This window comes from Chlorocebus sabaeus, chromosome 13 (genome assembly GCF_047675955.1).
Source record: "Chlorocebus sabaeus isolate Y175 chromosome 13, mChlSab1.0.hap1, whole genome shotgun sequence".
Taxonomy (NCBI): Eukaryota; Metazoa; Chordata; class Mammalia; order Primates; family Cercopithecidae; genus Chlorocebus; species Chlorocebus sabaeus.
Window position 1 is genome coordinate 12,499,630 of NC_132916.1, and position 12,557 is coordinate 12,512,186.

The window sequence follows — 12,557 nt, forward strand, 5'->3', positions numbered from 1 at the left end:
GCGAGCCGGCAGTAGGCGGGCCCGGAGAGGGCCGAGGGGGCGGGGTCACGAGCCGCCCGCCGCCGGGTGGAAGGCCCCGGCCGGGAGCCGCGGAAAGGGGAGGGCTCCCCAGACGACTGGGTCCGGCGAGCAGTTGGGGACAGGCTGAGTCTGCGTGCCGGCAGGTAGGACGTGAAGGCCGGGCTAGTGTGGGGGCGGACGGGGGCGTCGGAGCAGCTGGGTGCGGTGGGGAGTGGAGAGTGGGGAGGGCAGGAGCCGGGCACGGCCGGGCACCACCGTAAGGCGCGCGGGACCGGACCGACCCGCTGACGCTACCCTGGGTGTGAGGGCCGCTCTCTGGTGGTCGCGAGTCTGACTCGTCTTTCCCGGTCGCTGCCTTTCTCTGGCTGCTGTTGAGGCCTCGGGGAGTGCACCTACCGGTCCTTCTTCCCGGGCTCGGTAGTCACGGAGAGATAATGAGGAGGAGGAAAGGGCCTCACCGGTCACTTCTGAACCTTCCAGCCACCGCTTCCGGCTCCCTCTCTAACCCCAGAGATGAACAGATTGAATACTGAGAGATCTCTAAACTCGGCAACGGTCATTTAAAAGTGAAAGACCCCAGAAGCTTCTGAAGTGATTCCCTTTCCCCAAATCTGTTCTGTAGTCTCAAGGAGCACTCTCATTATTTTTACTAGTTGAGATATGAGATTCTTGTTTTCTGTTCCTTAGGTTAAATTGTACTTCCCGAATGAAGCTCATGCTACCTTCTTTTTTTTTTTTTTTTTGAGATGGAGTCTCGGTCTGTCGGTCAGGCGGGAGTGCAGCGGCGCGATCTGCGCTCATTGCAACCTCCGTCCCCTAGGTTCAAACAATTCTCCTGCTTCAGTCTCCCTAGTAACTGGGATTACGGGCGTGCGCTACCACGCCCGGCTGATTTTCGTATTTTTAGTAGAGACGGGGTTTGTCCATGTTGGCCAGGCTGGTCCGGAATTCCTGATATCAGGTGATCCGCCGCCGTCAGCCTCCCAGAGTGCTGGGATTACCGGTGTGAGCCACCGCGCCCGACCTCATACTGCGTTTTTTTTTTTTTTTTTTTTTTTTTTTTTTTTTTTACGTCATGTGTGTTCATGTGATCGCTTAGGAACCCAGCTCTTCCATTTAGTTCCCTCTTTCAATTTGCTTTTTTTCATCTTGCATACATTCTCTTCCTTGACCTCATCAGTTCCATTTTTGTGCACTTGATGTGTGCCAGCTATTATTCTAGACACGTGGGATACAATGGTGAACAAGTAACTAATTTTGGTGGGGGCAGAGAGACACAAATCGGTTAAGGAATAAGTACCATTTGGTGATGTGATAAAGGGTGACTAGAGGGGTTATTTTGGCCAGGGGGATGTCAGAAATTGCCTTAATTTCTGCATTTAAAAAACCTTCTGTATATCAGTAACAATTAACTAGGAGTTTTAATAATAAAGACACTATTCATAATGGCGTTGAAAACTGAAGTTATCTAGAAGTACATCAACCTAAAGCTGTGTAGTCCTTTAGACAGAAAATTGTAAGGCTCTGTTGGAACACAAAAGATGACCCAAGTAAATGGTAAGATATACCGTATTCATGGATGGAAAGACAACAAAATGATGTCAGTTTTCCTCAATTCTACAAATTCAGTGTGATGCCAATTAAAATCACCATATTGTTTTATGGAACTTGACATGCTGAACTTAAAATTTATATGGAAAGGCAAAGGGCCAAGAATAGTGAAGTCAATTTTGAAGAAGAAGAAAAATAAGGTCTCTATCAGATACCAAAGCTTAATATAAAGTTGTAATTATTAAGGTGGTATGATATTGATTCAGGGATAGAGAAGTAGATTCATGGAACAGAATAGAGACACTAGAAACATACGTATTTACGTATGGGAGCTTAGTATACCACTAAGTAGTATTACAAAGCAGGGGGAAAGCATAGAATATTCTAATAAAGGATGATGAAATATGTGGTTGGTGAGATATGTGGCATCGTTGTGGAATACAGACAGGATTAGATTCTTTCTTTCAAACTACTGACTACAGTTTCCAGATAAAGACCTAAACGTGAATGGCACAGCTGCAAGGTATTTGGAAAGAAATACAAGAGACCATTGTCTCTAGGAAAGAGTTCTTTTTTGTTTGCTTTGTTAAATCTTGTTACACATAAGATTTATCATGTGAACCATTTTGAAGTGTTGAGTTCAGTGACATTCACATTGTGCAACCAGCACTACTGTCTATCTCCAGAACTTTTTTTTTAAATCTCTCTGAGAAGGATTTCTTAAGTTACAAAAAGCCCCACTGAGGTGTCATTTTATTACTCCGAATGAGAGATGATATTGGCTTGAACTAGACAAGAGTGTAGCAGTGAATACAGAGAAAAATGGATGGATTTTGGGGTATGTTTTGATGGTAGAGAAGAGCAACTATGCATGGTTTGGATGTAGGGTAAGGGGAAAACAAGGAATCAAGGGCAACAACTGTTTTCTTGCTTCAGTTAAGAGGTAGATCATTCACCATTTACAATAAAAAAGCATTGACCATTTGGTGGATGGTGATGGAGAAGATTTGTGGAAGAAGAGTTTGGATAGAAAAAGTAAATAATTCTGTTTTGGATAGTTAAGTATGAAAGGCCTATTGGACATCTAAATGAAAATGTTCCGATAGCTGTTGGATAGATGGGTCAGGAAAGATTGTAGCTAGAGGTACTCTGAGATCACTGGCATATAGATATTAAGAACTGTGGTGTGTTAGAATTAGATCAGCTGTACTGCACAGAAAACAAGATAATACTGGCTTAAATATGTATGTAATTGCATAGGTAGGCAGCCATGCTTTTATGGCAGCAGCTCTGTAATCATCAGGGACTTGGATTCTTCTATCTGGCTGCTCTACCGTCCTTAATAAGATGCTTCATGGTAAGATGACTGCTTTAATTCAAACTGTCAGTTGCTCATTCTAGCAAGAGGGAGGAGGGAAGGAGGAAGAAAGGCACATACCCTTCTTTTTAAGGACACTTTTCAGAAATTGCACGACACATCCGCTCATATTTCATTAGCCATTTCTTAGTAAGTGCCCATCGTTAACTAGAAAGAAAGGTGATGTAGTCTTTTTTCTTATCTGTGTACCCAGCTACAATTCAGGTTTTATAAATCAGAATGAAGGCATGAAATGAAGTTTCACTCTGGCTTTTTCTACCAGGGCAATGAAACTGCTAATATGAAGATCCCAGTGACCTCATATTGTTAAACTTAATGGAATTTTCAAATATTTGTTTTATTTTTAAGTTATAGTCTCTTCCCTTTTACTTTCTGTGTCTTTCTTAGTCTAAAAATTTCTCCCTGTTCTCTACTTAACATCAGTGTTTCAGATTTTATGTAATCACCATCATAATCTTTTTTTTTTTTTTTTTTTTTTTTTTTTTTTGAGATGGAGTCTTGTTCTGTTGCCCAGGCTGGAGTGCAGTGGCGCAATCTTGGCTCACTGCAAGCTCCGCCTCCTGGTTTCGGCCATTCTTCTGCTTTAGCCTCCCAAGTAGCTGGGACTACAGGTGCCCGCCACCACTCCTGGCTAATTTTTTTGTATTTTTAGTAGAGACGGCGTTTCACCGTGTTAGCCAGGATGATCTCGATCTCCTGACCTCGTTCGGCCTCCCAAAGTGCTGGGATTACAGGCGTGAGTCACTGCACCTGGCCCCATAATCTTAAAGGTGCTTTTAAACAGAAATTGACAAGCAGACTCTAAAATTATGTGGAAGTACCAAGGACCTAGAATAGTTCATCTTGAAAAGGAAGGACACAGCTGGAGAATTTATACTGCTAGCTTCAAGACTTACTTTAAAAACTACAGTAATCTGTAGTAATCTGTAGGGCGCGGTGGCTCACACCTGTAATCCCAGCACTTTGGGAGGCCAAGGTGGGTGGATCATGAAGTTAGGAGTTCAAGACCAGCCTGGCCAACGTGGTGAAACCCTGTCTCTACCCAAAATACAAAAGTTAGCCGAGCATGGTGGTGGGTGCCTGTAATCCCAGCTACTTGGGAGGCTGTCAGGAGAATTGCTTGAACCTGGGAGGCGGAGGTTTCAGTGAGCTGAGATTGGGTTACTGCACTCCATCTAGCCTGGGCAACATAGTGAGACTGTCAAAAACAAAAACAAAACAAACACAGTAACAACAACAAGAAAAAACCTACAGTAATCTAAACAGTGCAGTGTTTATATAAGGATAGATAAATAGATCGATGGAGTGGAATAGGTCCATACTTACATATTCCATTAGGGGTTTTCTGTTGTTTTTTGAGATGTGGGTCTCACTATGTTGCCTAGGCTGTTGTTGGGCTCCTGAGCTCAAGCAGTCCTCCTGCCTCAGGCTTCTGAGTAGCTGGGATTACAGGCATGTGCCACAGATGTAGTCAGTTGATTTGTGGTCTCAAGCAATCATCCCATCTTGGCCTCCCAAATCACTGGGATTATAGGCATGAGCCACCACCCTTGGCCCTATGGTATACTTTTTATCGTTATTTTATAGTGTATTCCTCTATTCCCTCTACTTATAAAAAAGTAAAATTTACTGTGAAACAGTATACCAAGTTATGCTGGCAGCAACCTCATATATCTCGTGTAAAGTTTAGAAATTACATGTCAGCTTATTGAGGCATTATAAACCATCCTAAAGGCTACTGGCTAAAACAGACATTTATTATTGCTTGCAGGCTAAGGGCTGAATATGGATTTGTATGGTCAGCTAGGGGCTGGCTAGTTCGATGTGGCTTCACATGCCTGGCGGCTGGTGCTGGCTGTCAGTTGGTACTTGTTGGCTTCATTAATGGGGATATTGGACATTTCTCTTGTGATCTAGCAGACTAACCTAGGCATCTTTACATGGTGTTGGTCACAGGGTTCTCAAGAGCAACAAGACAGAAGCTTCGATGTGCACGTACTTCCCAAGTCTCAGCTTGCATCATGCTTCTATTGTCCGATGGCCAAAGTTACTCGTAAGATCAATCTAAAGTCACCGTGGGAGGGAACTACCAAAGATCATGGTTATAGGAAAAGGAATAATTTGTGGTCATTAAAAAAAAGAATCTGCATTTAAGACAAAAACTATGTGTAAAAAAAGCAGGCAGGTATAAAAGTGAGTCACCTGGAAGTTTTAGAAATAAAAATTTTTGAAATACTCAGTGGATGGATCAAATGATAGTCTAAACACAACTAAACAGAAGATGATGAATTGGAAGATAGATTTGGGGAAATAATCCATAGTGCATGTCAGAGAGACAGAAAAAAATGGAAGAAGTTGAGATTTGAAGGTTAGACTTTAAAAATCTAGCATACATCTAATAGGAGTACCAGAAAGTAAAAGTTGAATGGAGGTCAAAGTGATAATTATTAAGAATATTGCAGAATTGAAGAAAAATGTGAGTTCTAAGATCGAAGGAGCATACCAAATCTTGAGTGGGGTATATAAAAACAAACCCATACCCAGACATAAAGTAGAGAATTGTAAGAACATCAAAAACAAAGATCTTAAAACTGCCAGATGGAACATAGTATTGATACTAATGATAAGTAACATTTATTGAACACTTAATTTGGAATAGGCACTATTGTGTGTGTTTTACATGTATTAATTTATGTGATATTTGTAACAACCCTTTATAGTAGTTCCCTTATTACCACCATTTTATAGATGAGGAAAGTGAGACACAGAGAGGTTAATTAACTAGCCCATTATCGTATGTGTAGTGCTTTCAAATATACGTGGATTTTGTTTTAATCAGGTATGGTAAGAAGACAGACACAGAGACAACTACCATGAAAGAAGAGTTTATTATGTACAGTTCCCAAGGAAGAATGGGCATACCACACCATGCAAGGCCACATGGGGAAGTACCAGGGTCATTCAAGAGGCATAAGGAACAATGTGAAAGCATGGGCCAGAGCTTGCTTTTATTGTGTTTTTTTGTGGGAAGGAATGAGCAAGACAGGGTAGATGAGTTGAGCACGTTTAGGATTGGATAGTTCGAATAATTTTGGCAGACCAGAGAGGTGGTCTGTAGTTGTCTAGTATCTGGCTCCGAGGAGATTTAGAGTAAGGGAAGCATTGGCTGTGTGTGATGGTTGGGGGTGTGCACCTGGGATTGGTTGGTTTCCATATGTGAGAGGCATGCTCACAGGCAAGTTGTTTGCTACCTCTAGCAGTTAGCTATCCCACACCCAGAGAGGGGCAGTCACTCCCTGGGTCCTTAAGGTCCTAAGATATCAAAGCATTCTTAAAAAAAAGACTAATACAAGTCGTTTGTGCAATTGGATTTGAAACCAGGCAGTGTGGTCCTACAGAGCACATTCTTAAACTTCCTTGCTTCTATTTTGCCTACAAAGAAACAACAATTAGACTTAGATTTCTCCTGAGCAACAAGAAATATCAGTGAAAATATCATTAATGTACCGAAGGAAACCTACTGTTATTCTGAATTCTAAACCCAGAATTCCAAACCCAGCTATTACTGTTGTTATTTTTTTTTTTCTGAGACAGAATCTTACTCTGTCTCTCAGGCTAGAGTGTAGTGCGTGATCATGGCTCACTGAAACCTCTGTCTCCCAGGCTCAAGCGATTCCTCTGCCTCAGCCTCCCAAGTAGCTGGGAGTACAGGCACATGCCAACAGGCCCAGCTAATTTTTAAAATTTTTTTGGAGAGATGAGGTCTCACTGGTCTTGAACTCCTGGGTTGGCCTAGAGCTCCTGGGCTCAAACAATCTGCCCACCTTGGCCTCTAAGTGCTGGGATTACAGGCATGAGTCATCACGCCTGTCCCAAACACAACTGTTTTAGTATATCTAAAATAGAGCATTTTTAGACATGCTGAGAGTGAGAGTGCTAACTACATATATGCCTTCATGAAAGAACTATCAAAGGATACTTGACTATCAAATCAGACCTTCATCAGACTGATTTGAACCTAGAGGGAAGTTGTGGACACAAGAAACAAAAGTAAGGAAGGAAATTCACAAAATGTCGGTAAATATTTAGGTTGATTGCTTTTAAAAATGACTTCTTTTGGGATGTTTAAAAATAAAATGGAATTAAAATACTAGACAAAAATACCTAAGATAGGAGAGGATTGGATTTAAAGCATTTTAATATTCTCATTTGGGAGGATAATTGTATTGTTTAAATTCATACTGTATATAGCACATTTAAAATGTAGCTGTTTACTAAAGGAATAGAAATAAATGGTATAACTTTAAGCAATTAAAGAGTAATAAAAAAATCTTGATCTATCCAATGTGATAAATGTAAATGGATTAAATTCATCTATTAAAAGAGAGGTTTTGAAATTATAAATGACACCAGTAGATTATAACCATGATGGAAAAAGTTAAGATAGTTAAATACTTAGGAGAAAACTGGCAAGGAACTTAAAGCAGTAAATGTTAATAGGGATAAAGGAAGATAGTATGTGATGACAAAAGGAACAAAGTACTAAGTTCCTAATAATCATGAATTTGTGTGCACCTAGGCATATCTTTTCACATTATGGCCCCCCAAAAAGGGTAGTATTTGTTTGCCACACTGATTGGGGTGTTCTGCACTACAGAGTAAGATCCATGAAAGCAAGGGCAAATTTTTCTTTTTCATTGTTAAATTGCTAGCATCTAGAACAGTTCTTCGTTCATGGGAACTCAGATAAGTGTTTGCTTAATGAATAATTAAAAAAAGAAGGACAACAAAAGGGGTAAATCGACAAGTGCACAAATCAGTATGAAACTTTAAAAAACCCCTCTCATACTGGTAGATCATGTAGACAAAAATTGGCAAGGCTATTCAATGGCCATTTGGAGCTGTGAAAAAAAATTAGCAAGACTATAGAAACAACAAAATTAACAAGCCTAGTATAATGGATATATTCTGCTCACAACAAAGAATAAGTTTATATGATATATTTATAAATATTGACTGGAAGAGGTAACAAAGCAAGTCTTCACAATTTTAAAGAATCTATGTCACATAGCACAGTGAGATAATCTTTGCCTGTAATCCCAACACTTTGGGAGGCTGAGGCGCGTGGATCACTTGAGGTCAGGAGTTCAAGACCAGCCTGGGCAACATGGTGAAACCCTGTCTCTACAAGAAATACAAAAAATTAGCTGGGTGTGGGGGTGGGCACCTGTAGTCCCAGCTGCTCGGTAGGCTGAGGTGGGAGACTTGCTTGAGCCTGCGAGGCAGAGGTTGCAGTGAGTGGTGATTGCACCATTGCACTCCAGCCTGGGCGACAGAGCCAGACCCTGTTTCAAAAAATAAAAAAAAGATAATTTTTGTTTATTTTTTTATTTTTATTTTTTGAGACAGAATCTCGCTCTGTCGCCCAGGCTGGAGTGCAGTGGCCGGATCTCAGCTCACTGCAAGCTCCGCCTCCCGGGTTCACGCCATTCTCCTGCCTCAGCCTCCCAAGTAGCTGGGACTACAGGCGCCCACCACCTCGCCCGGCTATTTTTTTGTATTTATTTAGTAGAGACAGGGTTTCACCGTGTTAGCCAGGATGGTCTCGATCTCCTGACCTCGTGATCCACCCGTTTCGGCCTCCCAAAGTGCTGGGATTACAGGCTTGAGCCACCACGCCCGGCCAAAAAAGATAATCTTAAAAAATTTTATATATTTGAAAACTAAAAGCCACACTCTTAAACAGTTCACAGATTAGAGAAAAATTACAGTGGAATTTCAGAGGGATAATTTATAGTCTTTTTGTCGCTGGAGACAACAGTGGCACAATCTCAGCTCACTGCAACCTCCACCTCCCAGGTTCAAGCAATTCTCCCACCTCAGCTTCCCAAGTAGCTGGGACTACAGGAGTGCGCCACTACACCTGGCTAATTATTTTTGGTAGAGTCAGGGTTTCACCATGTTGGCCAGGCTGGTCTTGAACTCCTGACGTCAAGTGATCTGCCCGCCTCAGCCTCCCAATGTGCTGGAGTTATAATAATTTATAGTCTTAAATGCATTTATGAAGGAACAAGAAGTGCTCATCTTAGGCATTATTGAAGAAGTTAGGAAAAGGACTGTTGCACCCAAAGAAAGAAAGAAAGAAAGAAAGAAAATAATAAAAAGCAGAAATAGAAAACAAAACAAAAGAGAGCAGTACCTTCCTTCCTTTTCCTTATAGCAAAAAGAAAAAGAAAAAAAACCTCACTATTCAAAGACAATCTGATATGGGTCTAGAATAATGAGTTGTGTTCTGGGAATGATTGCATCATATTTAGATCGTCTTTACTCAGTTGATGAATTAGTTGGGTGACAGCTCTCCTTTGATAGAATGCCAACAATTAACAAATTTCAAAAATTTTAAACAACATGGGTACTATCCTGAAAGAACTAGAGAAAAGCTAAATGCTTCTATGGATTCTAAGTGTACTGTCCACGTAGAGCTTCTCATTCCTTTAGGGCCTCAGTCATCAGAGATAAATACATATATATATTTTCAAAGACATTAAATTCTTTTCATGCCTATATTGGTATTCTGATTAATAATATGTCTATTCTTGTTACCTGTTAATTCTTGTGTTCTGGAAATGATTGTATCATATTTAGATCATCTTCCCAATTGTGAAAATTATGCACAATTGGACACAGTGTGAGGAAGAATAATGAAAATACTAACAAAATATTGTTCTAATAAGTCCCTTTTAAGTTTTTAAGGGATAAATTTTTTTTAATTGGAAAGTTTTCTTCGTAGTCTTGAAAAAGCTAACTCTGTGGATCATCCACTGTGATGGTAACATGTTCTTGTAGTTAAAACAAGTGTTTTGATTTAGATGCTAAATTAAATTTGTTGTGATTGTTCTACTTACACAGAATGTCCCTGGCTGCTTATTGTGTCATCTGTTGCAGAAGAGTAGGAACCTCTACTTCCCCGCCGAAAAGTGGCACACGCTGGAGAGACATTAGTGAGTACAGCTTAAACAACTCTTCTTTTCTTATAGGAACAGTGATAGAATTGTGGCCGTTTCTAAGGTGGGCCACAAAAACTTTTTGAACCCATGATTAAATCTCAAATTTGTTTATGTGTTTCTGTACTAATAGTCCACTCTAAATTTATAGGCCCATAGCCATACATACTTCTTTTTCTTGAGAATTATTTTCCCTCTTCTACTTCTCCTGTCAAATTTCATACTCATCATCGTAAACTTAAATATAACTGCATTTTCATTCAGCAGATATTTATTAAGCTCTTGCAAAACAGAGTGCCAGACACCCATGTTAGGTTCTGGGAATACAGTGGTGAGCAAGGAAGATGTCATCCTTGCCTTCTGGGGGCTCGGGATGTGTCTCCAGTCTACTCCATTTGGAGCCTTGCCTTCATTTAGGAAGCTTTCTCTGACACCCTAGGCCAGGTTGGATCTGTTACTTGTCATTTTGTAGGGTCAGTGTAGAACTTAGTTAATTATCTTACAGTTTCCACTATAAACTCTGTGAAGGCAGTATTTTATCTTTTTTTTTTTTTTTTTTTTTTGAGACGGAGTCTCGCTTTGTCACCCAGGCTAGAGTGCAGTGGCCGAATCTCAGCTCACTGCAAGCTCCGCCTCCCAGGTTCACGCCATTCTCCTGCCTCAGCCTCCCACGTAGCTGGGACTACAGGCACCCGCCACCTCGCCTGGCTAGTTTTTTGTATTTTTTTAGTAGAGACGGTGTTTCGCCATGTTAGCCAGGATGGTCTCGATCTCCTGACCTCGTGATCCGCCCGTCTCGGCCTCCCAAAGTGCTGGGATTACAGGCTTGAGCCACCGCGCCCGGCCGTGAAGGCAGTATTTTATCTTGTTTACCACTATAACTTAGTTAGTTATTATGTATGGCATATAGTAGGTGATCAAATAGTTTTTGTTGAATGGAAGAATGAAATAACTTACCTTTTCTGAGCATTATTTCCTTTATGTGTAAAATGAGAAGATTGGCCTAGAACATCTTTTATTCATTTGACAATAAACAAAATATTTAATTGACCAGGTACAATTTAATTGTGCCAGGTACAATTCTAGGCTCTAAGAATACAATATTGAATAAAACAAACTCCTTTTCCTCATGGAGTGTCTTTTTGATCTTTAAGAGAAATCTGTTTTTAAGGATAGATCATTTTCATCTAGAAAATTCTGATACTGTTTTAAATACAAAAAGAGAAGTGAGGACAAATGTCATTTTGGCTGCATGGGTTGAAGCTCTGAACGAAGGAGTGTCTCAATATGTGCAATAAATTATAGGTTAAGGCCGGGTGAGGTGCTGTGACTCATGCCTGTAATCCCAGCACTTTGGGAGGCTGAGGTGGGTGGATCACTTGAAGTCAGGAGTTCAAGACCAGCCTGGCCAACATGGTGAAACCCCGTCACTACTAGAAATACAAAAATTAGCTGGGTGTGGTGGTGGGCGCCTGTAATCCTAGCTCCTCAGGAAGCTAAGGCAGGAGAATCACTTCAACCCGGGAGGTGGAGATTGCAGTGAGCTGAGATTGTGTCATTGCGCTCCAGCCTGGGCAACAGAGTGAAACTCTGTATATGTACATAAAATCTTTATATTTATTTATATATATATTCTATATAAATATTATATATGTAAATATTATATACAAATATATATAAAGTTTTGTGGGCTAGCCCCAGTACCTAATCATCATGAGTACCATATCAGTTAAGGTTGTGCTCAGTGCATGTAATAGAAGTTTGAGTCCAGTGGCTTAGGTTAATATGGTTTTCATTCTTCTTACATAATAATAAGTCAAGGTGGAGACAGTTAGGGCAGGAATTACAGTTTAGCAATCTTCTTGTCTTCCTGCTCCATTCTCTTTATTGTCCTCATGGTCACAAGATGGTGAATCCTTGGGTATCAAGAAGCAGAGGGCCAAAAGCCATTTTGAGGCTTTGTCTTTTTATGTGGGGAGGGATCCACCTCTATAGACTTCCATCTATATCCTATTGGCTACAGCTGTGTTGCACAGTTAGCCCTAGCTACAGAGTTGTCTAGGAATTTGAATATTTTTAGGTGGTAATCAGGTTGTGTATTTGTAAGGATTAAAGGGCATGTGTATTGGACAGGCAATTAGCAGTGTCTGCCATAGGAATTTTTTAATATTAAAAAAGTTTTCCAAGACCCAAACAAACATTTATAAATGAACTTGTAGAATATACTCTCTATTTTGTTTTATTTATTTATTTTAAGATGGATTCTTGCTCTGTCGACCAGGCTGGAGTGCAATCTTGGCTCACTGCAACCTCTGCCTCCGTGGTTCAAGTGATTCTCCTGCCTCAGCCTCCCGAGTAGCGGGGATAACAGGCATGTGCCGCCAAGCCTGGCTAATTTTTTTTTTTTTTTTTTATGTTTAGTAGAGATGGGATTTCACCATGTTGGCCAGGCTGGTCTCAAACTCCTGACCTCAGGTGATCTGCTCGCCTTGGCCTCCCAAAGTGTTGGGATTACAGGCGTGAGCCACCGCACCTGGTCTAATCTCTGTTTTAAATGGAGCTATGTGCATATATACCTAACCATCAACTATAACGTAATTACT

The 12,557-nt window shown here is 40.8% G+C and overlaps 1 protein-coding gene across 5 annotated transcripts in view; it reads left to right on the plus strand.

Annotated features, from left to right (window-relative positions):
• Nucleotides 1-41: 41 nt before the first annotated feature.
• SERAC1 (serine active site containing 1) overlaps nt 42-12,557 on the plus strand; it is a 60,176-nt gene continuing 47,660 nt past the window's right edge. For 3 of the 5 annotated variants that reach the window (XM_038001146.2, XM_008007702.3, XM_073022300.1), the window contains exons 1-3: nt 61-164; nt 4,907-5,003; nt 9,860-9,951. In XM_038001146.2, coding sequence (XP_037857074.2) covers nt 4,972-5,003; nt 9,860-9,951 — 124 coding nt within the window. In that variant the 5' untranslated portion in view covers nt 61-164; nt 4,907-4,971. Of the gene's footprint in view, nt 165-4,906; nt 5,004-9,859; nt 9,952-12,557 lie in introns of those variants that run through there. The other 2 variants (XM_008007701.3, XM_073022301.1) reach the window with 2 other exon arrangements.